This window comes from Chiloscyllium punctatum, chromosome 17, assembly GCF_047496795.1.
Source record: "Chiloscyllium punctatum isolate Juve2018m chromosome 17, sChiPun1.3, whole genome shotgun sequence".
Taxonomy (NCBI): domain Eukaryota; kingdom Metazoa; phylum Chordata; class Chondrichthyes; order Orectolobiformes; family Hemiscylliidae; genus Chiloscyllium; species Chiloscyllium punctatum.
The window spans coordinates 94,660,894-94,678,951 of NC_092755.1; the positions used below are offsets into that span (position 1 = coordinate 94,660,894).

An 18,058-nucleotide genomic window follows, 5' to 3' on the forward strand; every position below is an offset into this window, starting at 1 on the left:
AATCCAGCGTATAGAATGAATTGATGAAAGTAGGAGAGAGGAAAGGTTTTTGAAGACAAAGATGGATGCGTGGTAGTGATTGAGCAAATCAATAGCTGCTGAAGTATAATAGTAAATAAAGGGCTATATTCTAGGCATTGATAAATCTGGCAGCTCAAGTGTTAATGATTCATTCTATGGAAGTATTATGTATTGGAATGTCAAGAACGTTTTTCATTGATATGTAGAATGGTTTTGTGGGATTGGCTATTTGCAAGAAAATTGCTTTGATTAAAAGAAATGGCATCTCTTTTTAAAGCTGATCTTGAGCAGAAGAAAACCTCAGTAGGTTCAAGTCAATGTCAGACAATATAACAGCCATTAGAACTACTTTTATTGGTACTAAACAGTATTGAACAATTTCTGACTTTAGCTTTAAAACCGTTCTAAAACTGAGTGCAGTGTAAATTGTGTGATTTCATTTTGGATTGAGGAGATAAGGAAATAAAGGGAAATCAAAGTGATAGTCTGAAGGGCAGAAATAATTACATAACAAAACAAATGGTGGTGGAATGCAAAAAGAGTTATTAATGGGATACTTTAATTTCATTTGTGTTACATTTAGATTTTTGTATTTTGTAGTAGTGACCTATAAATTTCTGACTATAATTAATTATTAGCTTGTAAATATTTTTGTAGCCTTGGTGATTTATATTATGACAATTTGTAAGAACTATTTTGGAGTATACATGGGATTTTTGTTTATCTTAGGATGTTTTATAACATAGCAAAGTAGATAATTGTGCTTTAAGATCTGTTCAACATTTCTAGACTGGGGTTCTATTTTTAATCTTCTGGGGTTAGGCCCATATCTTGGGATCTTTTTTCAGTTTTACATTGTTTTAGGCAGTTTTATGAACTCCATCGATAGAGATGGTTATGTAGAGCAATACTGCCAAGAAGGGGAAAATATAGTAAAACTAAATTATTTTTGAGAAAGAGTTAGGAACTGGATAGAGTACATAGGGAGAAGTTGTTCCAAAGATTCTTAGATTCCCCTACACTGTGGAAACAGGCCCTTCAGCCCAACAAGTACACACCGACCCTCCAAAGAGCAGCCCACCCAGATCCATTCCCCTAACTCTATGGGCAATTTAGCATGGCTAATTCACCTAACCTGCACATCTTTGGACTGTGGGAGAAAACTGGAGCACCCAGAGGGGACCCACACAGACACGGGGAGAATGTGCAAACTCCAAACAGACAGTTGCCCGAAGCGGGAAATGAACCTGGTTCCCTGGTGCTGTGAGGCAGCAGTGCTAACCACTGAGCCACCGTACCACTCCAAAAGGATAAAAAACAAGAGGACATAGGTTTAAAGTGATGTGCAAATAAAGTGAGGGTGATGCAAGAAGAAACCTTTTCACATAGTGAGTTGTTGGCAATCAATTGCTAACAAGTATAATCATCCATCTAGGAAATTCCATGTCACTGGTCATGGGATCTGAGATCTTACGTGACTGATGCCCCTATTCCTGTGGCTGCAGTTCCAATTGCACATTTGGCAGGCATTTCTGTGAGCTAGAAAATGTCCTTGGCCTTGACATTTTTGACATTCCTTTATTCAGTTTCTTTTCTGGACTTACTCTTGCCATAAAATGTTGTTGAAGAATTGTGCTCCTTCATTTAGGCATTTCCTTTAAATCAGTTTCTTCTGAACAATGGTCCCCTCGGCATGATATCTATGTTTATTTCTTCAGAGAAGGCTTCAGGAAACTTTGAAACATTACCTTTGTCCTCCTCTACTTCGAGTGCCTCCCTTGAGCTGAATCAAAAAGAGTTACATTGGCAGTCGGAACTCAGGCATCATCAACACATGGCTGGCCTAGCGGAGTTACTTTCAGATGGTCATGGCCTCCTTGCTGGTGATATTGACTAGTTAGAGCATGGAATGTACTGCCTGGAAAAATGGTGGAGTTAGGTTCAAATGTGGTATTCAAGAAGACATTGGACAATTATTTGGATAGTAATGATGTTTAAGACTATGAGGAAAAGGCAGGGAATTGACATTAAGTAAGAGACCTGCAAGCACAATGGGCAGAATAGCCTCTTTCTGTGCTGTGATTCTGTAGTGATTGTCCCAAACTAGAAACGTTGGGATAAAGCCCTGAAGATGTTACTTAAAGCTGAGTATGTTTAAGACCAGGTATATTTCCATGCTGCACATCTCTATGACTCTATGACTATGATAGCTCCATGACGAAGTTATCAGCATTGAGTTAAATTCATGCATATCTTAAGCCAACAGAGGTGTTAGGAAAACATTTTTCAATGTATTGTAGAAGGAGTACTTTTGGTTACTGCTGAAGGGATTTTTTTTCCAAACTTGCAAAGGAGTGTTTTGAGAATTAATGGGATTATAATTTTACTGTGGAGTTAAAACTTTTTAAATTTGTATTATAATTAAATAGTTTGGTTTATTATATTTTGGCTTAATTTATTTTGTTTATTATTAAAATAAAATTTGCAACATTGTATGTTTATGTGTTAGTGAAAGACCACATTCTTAAAACCAAAATTTTTAAAAAATCTATCAAGCCAGGTTTAACGCAGGGATCTGACATACCCAGTCATAACATCATAACAATATCTACTGAAATGTAAAGGATACATTATTCTAAGATATGACTAATTTCTCTTGATAATCATTTTGTTTTACAAAATTGGAATGCCCTTTTCAAAATACCTTGAAACAGTTTTTAAAAATTCTATTAACACTTGCACATTGATGTTCATTAACTATAAACTACTGACTATATTTGCCCCAGAAAAGTTACACTCACCATGTTCTGGCTAACCCAGCAGAAGAAGTTCATTGTCCAAAAAGAATAGGCATTACTCTCCACTAGGGAGAAACAATTGGTTCTGTACAGCTTCAGGGGAACTACTCCACAACCCTATGGCAAGGATCAGTTAACTAAAGGTGTGGGTGGTGGGGAAAGATCAAACTCAGATAAAAAAAGGAAATGTTGGATGAAACTCAGCAGTTTTGGTAACATCAATGGAAAGAGAAAGGGAGTTAACACTAAAAGTACAATATGACTTTTCTTTGGATTGAACTTGAGATTTGGCTGGAAGGTGACTGAGATGAAACTACAGAAGGTTGACATACCTAGACTGAAGGGATTGTTGGAAACTGTGTAATCTTACAATCTGAACCTAGTGGCTGAAGAGGGTGACAGGGGTTCCTTGATAGGAAAAGGAACTAGTTATCTAAAGGTACATTGACCAATTTCAAAATGAAATGATTGTGAGTCAGGTGGGGATGGAGACATTGGCTACAGCATTGTTACTATCATTCTATGAAAAGTATTATAAAGGCATGACAGTTGATACACTTGATTCTATTTCCAAAACTTTCAGATTATGTTTTGAAAGATTCTATGTAACTGAAATGATTTCATTTTACAGAACTGATGTTAAGAACTGGGGTAAATAGGTTTATTAGAAATAAATCACAAAACTAGAATTAGACAACATGATCAGAAGTAATTAAGTTGCAAATACAGTTGCATGAAAATGGAAGAATTTATTTCACATAGGCCACTAGATGGAGTTTGTGTTTTAACATTTTAACATTATGTCAGCTCAGTTGGTTAAATAACTAGTGTTGTGCAAAGTAAAGGTAACAGTGTAGGTTTAATCCCTGTACTAGCTCTGAAAGTTCATAGAGGTATACCTCCTAGCCTTGCCACAGGGTTGTGCAGCTGTACATAACCAATTGTTTCTCCCTAATGGAAAGCGATGCCTATTCGTTTTGGACAATTAATTCTTATATTATTTAATGTAAGAAAACATTGGGGAATTCTATGTGAAACATGATATAGGCTAATATATTCTGAAGTATGCAGTATTCAGCAGATACTTGACTTTAAAATGATTAAACATAAAAAAGATGGATATCTCTGTAAATGTGAAGAACAACGGTAGATAAAATTTATAACAGCTAGGTATATGCACATTTGGAAGGAAATGTGCATATTTGCACATTCTGAATATTATAACTATACTATGGATACATAGAAATGCCTAAAGTTGAATCATAAAAGTGTTGATGGTAGATTTGTCACTTAATGGATAAAATCATTTGGAGTAGTAGTAAACAAATGACAAAAGAACAATGTTGTTCGATTACAACTCAGAAGGTATCAAATTAAAATAGTTTTTATTTAGAATGTACCCTCAATTATTTTGTTCAGTGGAGAGAGCATCGTGCATTCTGGAAGATGTATGCTGGCTGTAATTTTGAGAGAATAAATTCTACTGTTTTGTTATAAAAGTGGGACTTGTATTTCATTGGAACAGCATGCCATTAGGATTTTGTGTTATTAGGGAATAGTTAGTAGTTAAATAGGAATTGGTCTGTTTGTTAGTAGTCCTGTTAAATTTTTCACTGTTGGCTAAGTTAATTGTTACTTGTTGATTGTAGGGTGAATGAAATGATTTCATTTCATTTATTCTGTTTCATAACAGATTATGAGGCGAGGTGCTCCTTTTGGGTGTTTAGAAGTTTAACTGTCAGACGGTGGGTTAACCTCTGCTCCATAACACATTTGAGATGGGAGCTTAAAGAAGTAAACAAGATATTGAAATTTATAGATAATGTAAATGTGGAACACTACTTCAGTGTAAGCGAAGAAGAAGAAAAGCAGCATGGGCCAAACCTGATGAAGGGAGAAGTTAACAAAGATTTAAGTAAGAATTTCTTAACACAAAGAACAGATTTTAGATCAGATTTATTCTAAGATTGATTAGACAATTCAGATGAAATGAGTGTATATTTTTTAAAATGGATGAGCTGTGTCTTCCCAGATCATACTTTTTCAATGTTGTGTAATCTACTTGGGCTGTGTAATTCAGTTACTCACCATTGAGCTACACTTATTTAAAAATTCACAGTATTTATATCTGGCTCATTTGGTTGATCTCAGCTGAATCAGCAGTAGAGATGATTCAATTGGCTTCAGAACTCTAGACTAATAAAATGGGTAAAAAGCCCTGACTTGTATTCAGTAGATCTTTTTTGTTTATAGGTATGAACATAATTGCATTACAAGAGTATCAGCAGTCAGGCAGGATCTCATATAAGCCAACTTCGTCTGAGTGAAGGCATGTGTGTTACGAACACTTGGACTTTTACGTGGTAGGAGGATCCAGCTGAGCCTAACTCCATCTTCAAAGATTCCATGGCAGTATTTTGAAGAACAGCAGGCGGTAGTAGATATAACTTAAGATCAACAAAAATAAAAACTGTTTCTCTGGTCATTGTCTCATTGTTTGTGGGATTTGGCCGTCTGCAAATTGCCTAATGTGCTTCCTACATGACAAGTGTATTTAAAATTCACTGTAAAACAGTTGGAGACATCCCCAACTCGTGAAAAAGCTTTGTACTGATAAAGCAAAATAATTCCTAAAAAGGTAATCGACGTTACATGTTTTTTCTCTTTTTTCCAAAGCTCTAACTAGATCTTTTGAACATTTGTAGCATTCTCTGTTTCTAATTTTCAGATATCCTGGACTTGACTGTTCCTTTTTCTGGTTGACTATCTCTAAACACCGGCAATATAACCTGAGAGTAACCGTTGACTTATGGACAAACTCCATCGTCCGAAGGTGCACAGGGCAGAGAGGGCCGAGCTATGGCGTGTCAAAGCGACCGTTGATACCCGTGCACCAATCACAAAGAAGCTGGTAGGGTACACCAAGACGCGATTGGTCGATGTCGGGGTTGGTGGGCAGGGCTTGGTGGGGATGGTCGTTATTTGAAGCTCGCGCTGAGGTGAGCGGTTGTGAATGGAACGTTCCCGGGATCGCTGGTTCGGAATTTGAACTCAGGGATAAGGAATCCCCGGGGATTTGGTGTTCCGGGGGTCTACACGTTCGGAAAAAGTCGTAAAGGATCAGCGATCGCCTGATCTCCCTCAACGTCGAATTAATCTTACTTTTGAGAGGAGACCAGCTTTTTTTTTGTTCTTTCTTGCCCCACCTCTGTTTGACTGTCGACCGAGTTGCGGGATCAAAGACCATCGCACCTGCAGCGATCTGTCAGCGGCCGCCTCCTGTCACCAAGTGACAGCGACCCACTTACCTGGGTCTGAGTCGACTTGAAATAAACCAGCAAAGGCCATCGAGAGTAAGCCGGGATACACGAACTTCCGCAAAAGACAAAAGTCCTGTTGGTTAAGTCATCTTGCGATCCTCCGGAGTATTGAGCCAGCACGGGGCACAGTCTGACCATGTCCGCAGACCGTTACTCCGCTCTGGATGAAACTGCCCTCAGGAAGCTGGTGAGAAAGTGTGACCCACTTATTTGGGATTAAAATGTTGTCCCAACCCGGTACTGGTACTGGGATCTGCTTGGCTGCTGCTGAACGTGCCAGGGCGGCGGCTGTTACTGCAAAATTCCGCTGTGTACCTGGCTGCGGAATATGCGACCCTGAGCAATAATTGCTGTGGGTGACGGGGTGGGAGAGGTGGTGCCACCCCAGGCCAATGATGCACCAAGGCGCATAGGCACTTGATTTAAAGTGAGAGTTGGCTTCCGTGATTTGGTTTTTGTTTTGGAAGGGTTCGGGGCATGTTAGGGCCTCGAGCGGTTGAATGTGGAATGTCACTCGGTGCTGTTAATAGTCTTTTAAGATGTGAAAACGGCTATGAATCTTGCCACATTTTCACTACTCTTGTATTTTGTGCTATTTTTAAAAGTTCCAAATTTTTGTATCTTGACCTGGTGTCGAACAGCCACGATATTCGTGTGTTGTAAGTATTTATTTAATGCCGGATGGAATTATTGAGTTTGTCCTTTCCATTTAAACTCCCTTTGAAAAATGTCCAGTTTAAAATAGTTAACCTGACCTGCTGAGGCGCAGGGTCCGAGATTTTAGCTGGAGCAGGGCTGAAGCTACAGGTCACCTCTGACCTTCAGCAGAAGTTGGGGTAAATCTCTGGACTTGAGTAGCCAAGTTGCTTTAATTACGATGTCACGACGAATTAAATACCTTTTGTTCCTGTAAAGGTGAAACTTCTGTAGTTAAGTATCTGTTATCAGTCTTAGATAAAGTATCAGTGGATATACTGTACTGGAAATAGAATTAAGGAGGATCAGATCAGCATAATTTCATTAACTGGTGGCACAGAGTCAATGGGCTGAATGGCCTAGTTCTGTTTCTTGTCCCAACAGAACTGCAAAGATGTGCACGTTAAATCTCGTCTAGTATGTCGATCTTGCTATTTTGTGATTGATTCAAGTTTTGTTGGCTTTCTAATTGGAAAGCATTGCATCTTTCTGGCGTACAATGCTCAATCGGCTAACACATTGAGGAGATTTGTAGATACTTCTGAATTGCAATTCTACGTAGCACTGACCGCAGCACGCTTAGAAAGTTAGACTGAATATGCAAGCATCTTTCAAGAAGGATGGACAGTTTAATTAAAACATAATCCGAACATTTTGGACAAACTCGAGAGATCTGGCGGCATTTGCAGAGTTTATATTTTGAGTCCAACATAATTTCTTCGGAATTGAAAGTTTTAAAAATTTAAATGTAGGTGGATGAGTGAAATATGTGCACATTCCCATCTCCGTGTAACCTGATTTTGTATTGGTTTGGCAACATTAAGGTGTTGTAGAGATTTTTAAAGTAAATTGTACAATTATCAGTTTTGGTCGCTTCGGAAACATAGAAACTTAGACGATATTTTCTGGCGGACCTGGAAATACAATGACCAGCCCAGTGAGGGTACAAATGTTGAGGGCATTACGTTACATCTGTCAGCTCCGATTCCCTAAAACTTTCATTAGTTGAATTGGAGAACATATTTCCATTATTGCAAAAGAATGCTCTCGAGAATTAGAATGTGATTTTTAAAATAACGAAATGTGACATATCTATGCCATCATTGAGACCACCCACTTGCATGTAATGTTGCCTGTCTCATCTATTCTGTTGCAGCAACTCTTGTTACCTCTAGGCTTGATCATTCCAGTGCACTTCTGGCTGACGTCCTACTTCTGTGAAGTTAGCCAAAACTTTGTCCTAAATTGTTCCAAGTCCCAACTGCCCATCATTATTGTGTTCACTGACATACATTTAGTTTTGGGTTAAGCAGTGACTTCATTTTTTAAAATTCTCATCCTTGTATTCAAATCTCCTCCATGATTGGTCATTCGGTCCCCTAGAGGTGTCCTGCCACCCAATAGGATCAAGGTTGATATGACTGTAACTTAAAATAAACAAAGGTAAGCAGGAATGTGTATTAAGAATCTATTCATCTTTGTCTTAAAAATATTCCACCCTTTTTTTAGGAAGTGTTCCAAACGCTCATGGCCATCTTCAAAAAACTCCATATTTCTAAAATGGCCAATTCCTTATATTTAGACAGTGATCCCTTGTTCTAGAACTTTCCAAGACAGAACCATCCTCCACATTTAGCCTGTCAAAATTCCTCAGATCTTGTATGCTTCAATCAAGTTACCGTTACACTTCTAAACTCCAACCAACCAATCTAGGCCTATACTGTCCAAACATTTCTATTAATTCAATATGGAGAAAGTGAGGACTGCAGATGCTGGAGATCAGAGCTGAAAATGTGTTGCTGGAAAAGCGCAGTAGGTCATGCAGCATCCAAGGAGCAGGAGAATCGACGTTTTGGGCATGAGCCGTTCTTCTGTCGATTCTCCTGCTCCTTGGATGCTACCTGACCTGCTGAGCTTTTCCAGCAACACTTTCAGTATTACTTCAATATGCCCATTCCAGGAATTAGTTTGGTAAAAGTATTGAACTATTTCCAAATCATTACATCCTTCCTTCAATTATATGACTGTTATAGGGGGCAGCACCACTGCTTTACAATGCCAGGGACCCAGGTTCAAGTCCACCCTTTAGTGCCTGTGCAAATTCCACACAGACAGATATTCTCCCTATGTCCATGTGAGTTTCCTCCTGGTGCTCTGGTTTCCTCCCACAGTCTAAAGATGTGCAGGTTGAGTGGATTAGCAATGCTAAATTGCCCCATGATGTCCAGGGTTGTGCTGGTCTTTCACTTTCTCTAAGCCTTACTGGTTACATTCTGTCACCATGTCCCACCCACCACCCCACCGGGAATGTCTGTTCTTTTAGGCCTCTCAGTTAGACACAACATCGTTCAGCATATGAGAATAGCAGATCACTTAATCTGGACAATCAACATTCTTTCTCCCCTAGCATTCTATACTCCTGCAGCCCCGCGCGCGCCCCCCCCCCCCCCCCCCCCAAAACTATAGCATAAATGTTTCTCCCTCCACCCTTCACTTCAGCTCTGAAGAGTCCTAAAGACTCAACATTAGCTTGCACTCTTTCTCGGGGTGGGTCTACATGGGATGCTCATTAGAGAGGCAGTTGGATTCCGTGAGCTGAATGGCCTGCTTCTTCAATATCGGGATTCTGAGTACTTCACACAGTACTCCAGTTATGATCTCTCCTGTGCTCTGTATAACTGAAATGTAACCCCTTATTTGTGTTCAGTTACCAGTAAAATAAATAACTATTAGTTTTCTTAATTTCTTGTTCCTGTAAATATACTAGGTTATGTGATACATACACTCTACATCTGAGCACTGCAATCTCTCTCTATTTCAGAAAATGTGCTTCATTTTTATTCTTCCTGTCAAAATGGACAATTTTATACTATTCTTTGTCTGCTCATTTAACCTCCCATCCTAAGTGCTGTTCACAACTTGCATTCTACCTACTTTTATGTGATCAGCAAGTGTAGCAACCATACCTCTGTCCCTTCATCTGAGTCACTTTATATAGTAAATGTTTAAGGTTCCAGCACTAATCCCTGTGACATGCCACTTGTTAGAATTTGTCAGCCAGAAAAGAACCTATGCATGTCTACACTTCTGTTTCCTATTAGCTGGTCAGTCTTGTATCCATGTTGTGATGATGCTGTTACTTTAAAAAGGTTATTGTGTCCTTAGGTTTTTGAAGAGTTTGTAAAGACAGATGTATTGAACTGGCTACTGAAAACTGCCTAAGTAAATAACTTGGGGCGGGGGGAGCCTTTAGATTTTAACCATTGTAACAATGAAAGGGGAGTGGACAGCTCTCGTAAGCCAGGCTTTCTAGTTTTTTAGCTTTTAGATGTTGTTTGGGATCCCAGAAGGTTTGGAAGCTCTGCTATATGATAGCAAGCTGCTACTTTCTCTCTCTGAAAACTCTCTTGCTGTTGTTTCTTCCTGGATTGAAGTACATGTAAGGATCTGTCTGAATTTACCTTTTTGCCAAGGGGTGTGTTTATGGGATGTTACTATATTGGAATAGTTAATAATTGGAACTGTATCTATCATTAAGTTTTCCAATAGTTAAGTTATTCTAAATTCTTCTTTCTTTTGTTTTTATTGTAACTAGTGTTTTGCTTAACGTCAAGTAGCTTGACCAATCACATCACACCTGGAATACACACTTTATATCTACCTTTTTTTTAAAATAAGAAAAAGTTAGGGTCAAGGCTAACTTGTAATATTTTGTTGGGGTCTGGTCCATAACAATGCTTATGTTACTACCTACACTGAAGCTTCTATTTTCCACAAAACCCTTTGTGACACTTTATCAAATGCCTTCTGGAAGTACCTAAGACAAGAAACAGAACTAGAACTAGGCCATTCAGCCCATTGACTGTGTGCCACCATTTAATGAAATTATGCTGATCTGATCCTCCATTCCATTTCCAGTACAGTATATCCACTGATACTTTATCTAAGACTGATAACAGATACTTAACTACAGAAGCAATCATCCCAACACCCACAAATAGAGCTGCATCAGGACATGATGTAAACGGGCCACAATACACTGCAGCACCTAGGAACAATAAGCAGCAGAAGAAAAATATCTATACAATGTATTCAAGAAGAACGGGTACCCGATAAACACAGTCCATCGATTCTTAAACAACAAACCCAAATAAGTAGACACAACACACCCAGAAACTCTAGCCACACTACCATACATCAAAGACATATCTCAGATGATTACCAGACTACTCTGACCCCTTGGCATCATGGTAACCCACAAACTTACCAACATACTGAAACAGCTACTGATGAATCTAAAGGACCCTATACCAACAATCAGCAAAAATGAAGTCATTCACAAAATACCATACCAAAATACCATGTAACAAACACTACATCAGGCAGGCAGAAAACTAGCCACCAGGGTACACTAACATCAACTAGCCATCAAAAGACATGACCCACTATCACTTGTATCCTTATGTACAGCCGAAGAAAGACACCAGTTTGATTGGGACAACACATCCATCCTAGGACAGGCCAAACAGACATGCATGGGAATTTCCTGGCATTCAAACCAAAATTCATCAATTTGGACCCCTTTTCCCAACCTCTGAGAAAAATAACCAGAATGAAATCACTCACCTTATCCGATCAAGACGACATTTAGAAAGTGGGACAGAACAGCAGCACTTCACTGGAGGCTCACTGTTACCTAACATGGTGACAAAACGTCTGAAAACAAACCTGCCAGCTCACCGAGGAAACTTGTAACCCAAACCTCTAATCTGAGCTACAATTCTTCTCAAAAATTGTACTCCTATGTCTAAGTTGGCAGCTTGTTTTGGAGTAGCTTTCTTGAGTTTGGATAGTGTATTGATTGGATTGTTTGATTTAATGTTGCTGAAAAGAGACTTTTGTTGAACATGTGCATTTTGTGCTCATCAATACATAATTTCAAACTTGGTATTTTTGTTGTATCTCCACAATTTTTACCTCAGGAGAAAAGGACTTGTGGTTGTTTGCAAGTCCATGCTGATCAAAGAACAAATCTGGAACAAGCAACAGCTCCTCTGCTTCTGGGCAATTCGCGAAGTCACAAGGCTTCAGCATAGAACTATTACTTGCAGAGAACAGATTTCTGGTGTTATGACCAGACCAGAACCCCTCAAAACACATTAAGAAGGTAGCCTAGACCCTTAACAATTTCTTATTTTGAAGGTAAATATCATCAAGTGCTGTCTTCCAGATGCAATTCAATTGGTTAAACTACTCTAAGCAAAACACAATTTATTCAATTACTATAGTTTAAAATACAACAAAATAAAAGAAGAACTTGACCTGTATAGACTTGAGTAAGGCATTCGACAAGGTTTGTCAAGGTAGACTGGTCAGCAAATTTAGATCATATGCAATACAGGGAGAACTGTCCATTTGGACAGAGAACTGGCTCGAAGATAGAAAGAGGGTGGTGGAGGGTTACTATTCAGACTGGAGGCCTGTGACCACTGGTGTGCCACAAGGATTGGTGTTGGGTCTCATTGTTTTTGTCACTTAGATGATTTAGATGTGAACATCGGAGGCATGGTTAATAAATTTTCAGATAACTGCAAAATTGGAGGTATAATGGACAGCGAAGAAGGTTACCTCTGAGTACAACGGGATCTTAATGAGATGGGCCAATGGGTTGAAGAGTGGCAGATGGAATTTAAGTTAGATAAATGTGAGGATCAGCATTTTGAAAAGGCAAATTAGAGCATAACTTGTACACTTAATGATAAAGTTCAGGAGTGTGCTGAACACAGGCCTTGGAGTGCAGATTCATACTTTCCTTGAAAGTGGAGATGCAGGTAGATAGGATAGTGAAGAAGACATTTGGTATGCTTAACTTTATTGGTCAGAGCACTGAGCATAAGAGTTGAGAGGTCATGTTGTGGCTGTACAGGATATTGGTGACTCCACTTTGAGTACTGTGCAGTTCTGGTCTCCCTACTATAGGAGGGATGTTGTGAAACTTGAAAGCGTTCAGAAAAGATCTACAGGGTGTTATGACTTGGAGGTGCCAGTGTTGGACTGGGTGGACAAAGTTAAAAATCACAACACCAAGCTATAATCCAATAGACGTATTTGGAAGCACTCGCTTTTGGAATGCCGTCCCTTTTTATCAGGTGGTTGTGGAGGTTAAGATCATTCTCAGAATTTATTGGCAAAGGAGTCTAGTGTCATGGAGATGTGATACAGTAAACAATCTTAGATTAAAACTTTCATCTTTTATATCCTGGTTTCTGTTATTTATGTAATTCCCAGAGCTTCTCTTAAATTACATTCTCAAGGTAGCTCAACTTTTTAAACAATAGGTGTGAAGTCTGTGTTCCAATGCTATGTTAGACTGACAAACCCTCTATAGTTTTAGTTTTGCATGAATTCGTGCAGTTTTTCAGTAAAATAAAACTTAATTCACAAAAACAAATTCACCCTATAAGCTTGTATGTGTGCATGTAGGAGTTGAGTGTATTGCTGGAAAAGCACAGTAGGTCATCTGAGGAGCAGAAGAATCAGTGAAGGCCCTAATGAAAGGCTTATACCCGAAATGTCAATTTTTATTTTTTCCCTGCTCTTTGGATGCTATCTGACCTGCTGTGCTTTTCCAGCAACACACTCTTGACTCTAATCTACAACATCTGCAGTCCTTGCTTGCTCCTGCGCATGTAGGAGCGACAGATGTGATACGATATGTAAGCTTGGTTAAGTGTGTGAGAGGGTGCATGTGAGTGGGGGTTGTGTGCATATGAGAGAGCTTGTTTGAGGAAGGGTCTGTGTGGGTGTCATGCAGTGGGGTCACCTGTAGTGATATGAACCCATATCACACTACAGCCTGGCTGAGGCTATTCCCATGGGTACCAAACTTTGCAATCAGCTTCCAAATAAACCTGTTGGACTATAACCTGGTGTTGTGATTTTTAACTACAAGGATGTTGCCATGGTTTGGAGTGTTTGAGCTATAGGGAGAGGCTGATAGGCTGGGACTATCCTGCATGGAGTATTGGAGGGGTAAGCTGAGAGGCTCAGAAAATCAGAGGGGTATGGATAGGATAAATAGACAAGGTATTTTACCCAGGGTGGGGGAGTCCAAAACAAGGCAGCTTAGGTTTAGTGAGAGGGGAAATTTTTTTTAAAAGGGACCTAAGGGATAACTTTTTTCATGCAAAGTGTGGTGCATAGATGGAATGAGCTTTCAGGAAGTGGTGGGGGCTGATATATTTAATAAGCATCTGGATGGGTATATGAAAAAAGTTTAGTGGTATATAGCCAAGTGATGGCAAATGGGACTAGATTAATCTAGAATATCTGGTCAGCATGGACAAGTTGGACGAAGGATCTGTTTCCATGTTGTACATCTCTATAACTCTAACTTGCAATAGTTTTACTGTATTGGAAAACTTAACAGAATAGTAGGTACAGTAACAATGACCAATTAACTATTCCATATTGTAGCACCAAATAAACACACCCTTAGCAAAAAGGCAAATTCTCATGCTCCAATCCAGGAGGCAAGAACATCAAAAGACAATTCTGAGAGAATTCAGTGGAGCAGTCGGGAGAGATTTGCTGCCTTCCAATCTTGCTGAGACCCCAGTAACAATTGCCGAAAGCTAACTAAAATCCTGGATCTGTAGACTTTAATCACACCCACTCAGGCTGCTTCCATTGTTCCTGTGCATTTTCTAAAATAACTAAGGCTCATGTTGTTTATCTTCTCATTGATTGCTTGATAACTGTCCCCCAGTTCTCTCTAAAAGAAACCAGTACCAAATACACACTTAAAGCCACAGCTTGTCAGTATATGTTGGTATATCACTAACAACAAATGTAAATGAGCCAATTTTAGGATCAACTGATTATGTTACATTGGTATTAGGTAGTATATTTGGTTGTTTAGCAAATGCTGCCCATTTATAGAATCCTAATAATAAATAGATATTGTCTTGGGTTGTTCATGCATGGACTGGCTGAGTGCGGTCTATATTCTATTATGATCAACTGGGAGAATGTTTGCCTCAATCAGCCAATCATTAGGAAGTAATTGACATTGATTGGCTCTAGAATAAATACACAACATTCACTGTCTCTCACCTGTACACACAGCATGGGTGCTTGGGAAAATATAAGCACTACCAAAAAAGGAGAAAAAAAAGAAACAGGAGGGTAAGGGGCAGTGCTTGTCACTGGCCACTCAAAAAAATAAATACACAACATTGCTCAACTGTGGTAGGCAGAACGTCATCTTTGTGGATTGACAACAGCATTCCAGTAGCGCAAAATATCAATTGAGTCATGATGATGATAGCACAATAAAACCTATTCACATTCTTGTAATAGTGTCCCTTTCCCTTTCCCTTTGAATTTGAAATGAATCAAGTATTTTCCAGTCTTGAAGTGGTGGTGTTTGGCTTATTTATAAACTTATACCGTACAAAGTGATCTCACCAGATATACACAAGCAATGTCCCATTTTGCCCTATTTTTTTTCAATATATTTGAACCACACCAGAATGTTGCTATGTGTTTAGTTTAGAAACTGAAATTAGTTTCATGTCCATAAATAAAATGTTAGGTGTTGTTACCTTTTTATAAATCCAATTGGGCCATCTGCCTGTCTTGATCTGTAACTCCATGAGAAGTTGATTTTACCTTACAACCTTTTGGCAACAGCTCTTGTTTTGAGTGAACAGAATCAAATATTTTTTAAGATGATATCTTGACATGAGCATATGTTGTTCTGGTATAAACAAAATGGAAATATCATTAAACTTGCTTATCACCACAAACCTAATGGATTATTTCTTGTAAAAATGCATTTGATAACCTTGCTTTTGTTATGCTGCAGTGTTTGAATGATTCTTGTTTCTACTGGGAAATGTTTTTGTTACAGGACACTAAAGCCTACAGCAAAACCTGTTCCAAGTGATCTAATTTATTTCAATTATTTATGCAATATCTTTATTAATGACTACCAGCTGAAGTATCTGCAGAAATAGATGTCTAAACATGTTGAGGCAACAGAACACTTTGCAGTTTTGCTGCTTTCTTGGGAGCTTCTTGTTCTTTTCACTAAGCCACCTTTTTTAGGAGGAGGTATATTTTAAAATTTTGGTATAAATTAGCTGTAGTTGTATTTCTGACATTAATGCATTAATTGACCATTTTGAGTCATGTCTCTTTTATGGAACTTATTGAAAATTGCTGATGGCAAATAGCAATGAAGGCTAAAGTAGGAATCGTTGTTTTATTCACTCTTTCTCGGTGGAGGAGATTTTCTTCTCCTCTGTCCTGAAGGTACTGTCTCTTACTGTTGTTTCATTTACAAATAGTGGTTAGCTTACCCACAAAATAGTCTTCACAAATAACCTGACATAATGAGTATCAGAAGCCTATTTGATATACTGCATGCCCTTGTGCGCACACTTTCAAATAGTGTTGCTGCATTAAAAACTGAAAGCGAATATCCAGACTACACTTGCTGCACTTCCCATAATATCCTTCGCTTTGGCATGGCAAGCAGTTTACCATCCTACTGCTTCCTTAGCTGGTGAGAAATTAAACTTTGAAAATCTGCTGGTAAGTTTGGCTCAGTTGTGCAGAGCCATAGCAAATAGGTACCAAGAGGATGTATTTATAATAACTTGTACTTTGTCTTATAATGAATGTGTATTTTGTTGGAATAATGTTTAGGTCTGTCTTCAAATTGTGCTTACTTGAGAATAGAATTGAAATGCTGCTGCAAAGGGGTTATAATCAACTTGGAGTTTTAATGATATTTCAATAATAGAAATGTACATAGTGAGTTGTGAATATAATGAGGTTAGTTTCCAAATTCCCCTCTTGTTCAGGGCCATGACTTTGGAAGTGTTGGGTTGCAAACTGTTTCAGTCACCTTAGAATTGAAGTGGGATGAAACCTTTTTTAAATTGCACAGTTGGCACAAATATCAATTTGATACAAGTTATTTGAATCTGAGATAGTCATGATTTAGGATAGCATTTCAGTTTTACATGGGTAAGTTGAATCATATCTCTATAGTATATACCACTAGGCAGTTCCAAGAATTTCCAACTTTTTATTGAAATTTTTTTTTGAAGGCTAACTGTTACATTTGACTTTTAGGTGAGGAAGTACTGTTTGTAAGAATGCTATAAATATTGACAGCCCTTCTCCTTTTAGGAAAGGAAAAGTTACCAGCCATAATTCTGGGTCTTGATCAATATCCAGTAATTCCAGTTGCAAAGTGTAGGTTGTGGATATTTGGTTGGAAAATAAATTAGTTCTTTTTCCTTCCCTGTTCTAGCCCAGTCATTGAATAACTTGGCAACATTTTAATCTTGCATGAAGAACTGCTCCATGGGTGAGGTAGCAGAGTGCATAGAGAACCATTTTCAAGATGGTCTTGAAAATTTGTGAAGTCTGAGGTCTGAGTTGAATTGGGAACATCTTGCTCCAACTTTGCCACTTTTAGCAAGTGGCATGGCATGTTTGTTGCTATGCATGGTGGGAGGAGAGGAAGCACAAGGACATACAGCTGAAATAGGCTGTTGGGATAGTGCAAGGTAATAGTGGACATGGAGAATCTGGGGGCGGGTGCTGATGGTGGCCATCATGAGTTGCATTCCTGCTGTTACTTGCCATTCTCTAGATGCAAATTTGTGACTAGAAGGTGGCTGTGACAATACTTGTTGAGCTGACTTGGGTGGAAGTGTGGAATCAATGTTTGCTGGATGATGGGATATTTGAAGGAACAAATACTGTACATGGAGTAGCCATTTGCAAACCCCGCTACATTTAATTTGTAGTATTTTAATTGCTGGTTTGCAACATGCACAGTGGAGGTACTTGTGGTCAGGTGCTTGGTAAAGGCAAGTTACACCATAACATTGATGCTTACAAATTGAATATTAGCATCTTAATGATGCTGAAGTTAGCAGCAGTGACATAATAAGAAGCCTACACTGACAAAAGGTAAACCTTTAGCTGTGTAACTTCCAAAGGTACTATGGGAGATGTGAATCATCATTTTTGTCATCGGTCATGTAAATTTTAACAATGGCCTGTACTGAATGTTACAAAAAGTTAGCCTGAAGTAAGGTTCAGTGCAAGCCAGCAGTCTCTCTTTTTAATGTAATGGTTGCATAGCTGGCACAGCACCTTCGAGTTGCTGCATATGCTGAGGCTCAAGTTGATTAAGTC

At 38.8% G+C, this 18,058-nt stretch overlaps 1 protein-coding gene across 3 annotated transcripts in view; it reads left to right on the top strand.

Moving 5' to 3' along the window:
* The first annotated feature begins 5,803 nt into the window (after positions 1-5,803).
* The window catches only part of smtnb (smoothelin b), a 355,969-nt gene continuing 343,714 nt past the window's right edge, over positions 5,804-18,058 (top strand). For all 3 annotated transcript variants that reach the window (XM_072587983.1, XM_072587985.1, XM_072587984.1), the window contains exon 1: positions 5,804-6,326. In XM_072587983.1, the coding sequence (XP_072444084.1) occupies positions 6,276-6,326 (51 nt within the window). In that variant the 5' untranslated portion in view covers positions 5,804-6,275. The remainder of the gene's footprint in view (positions 6,327-18,058) is intronic.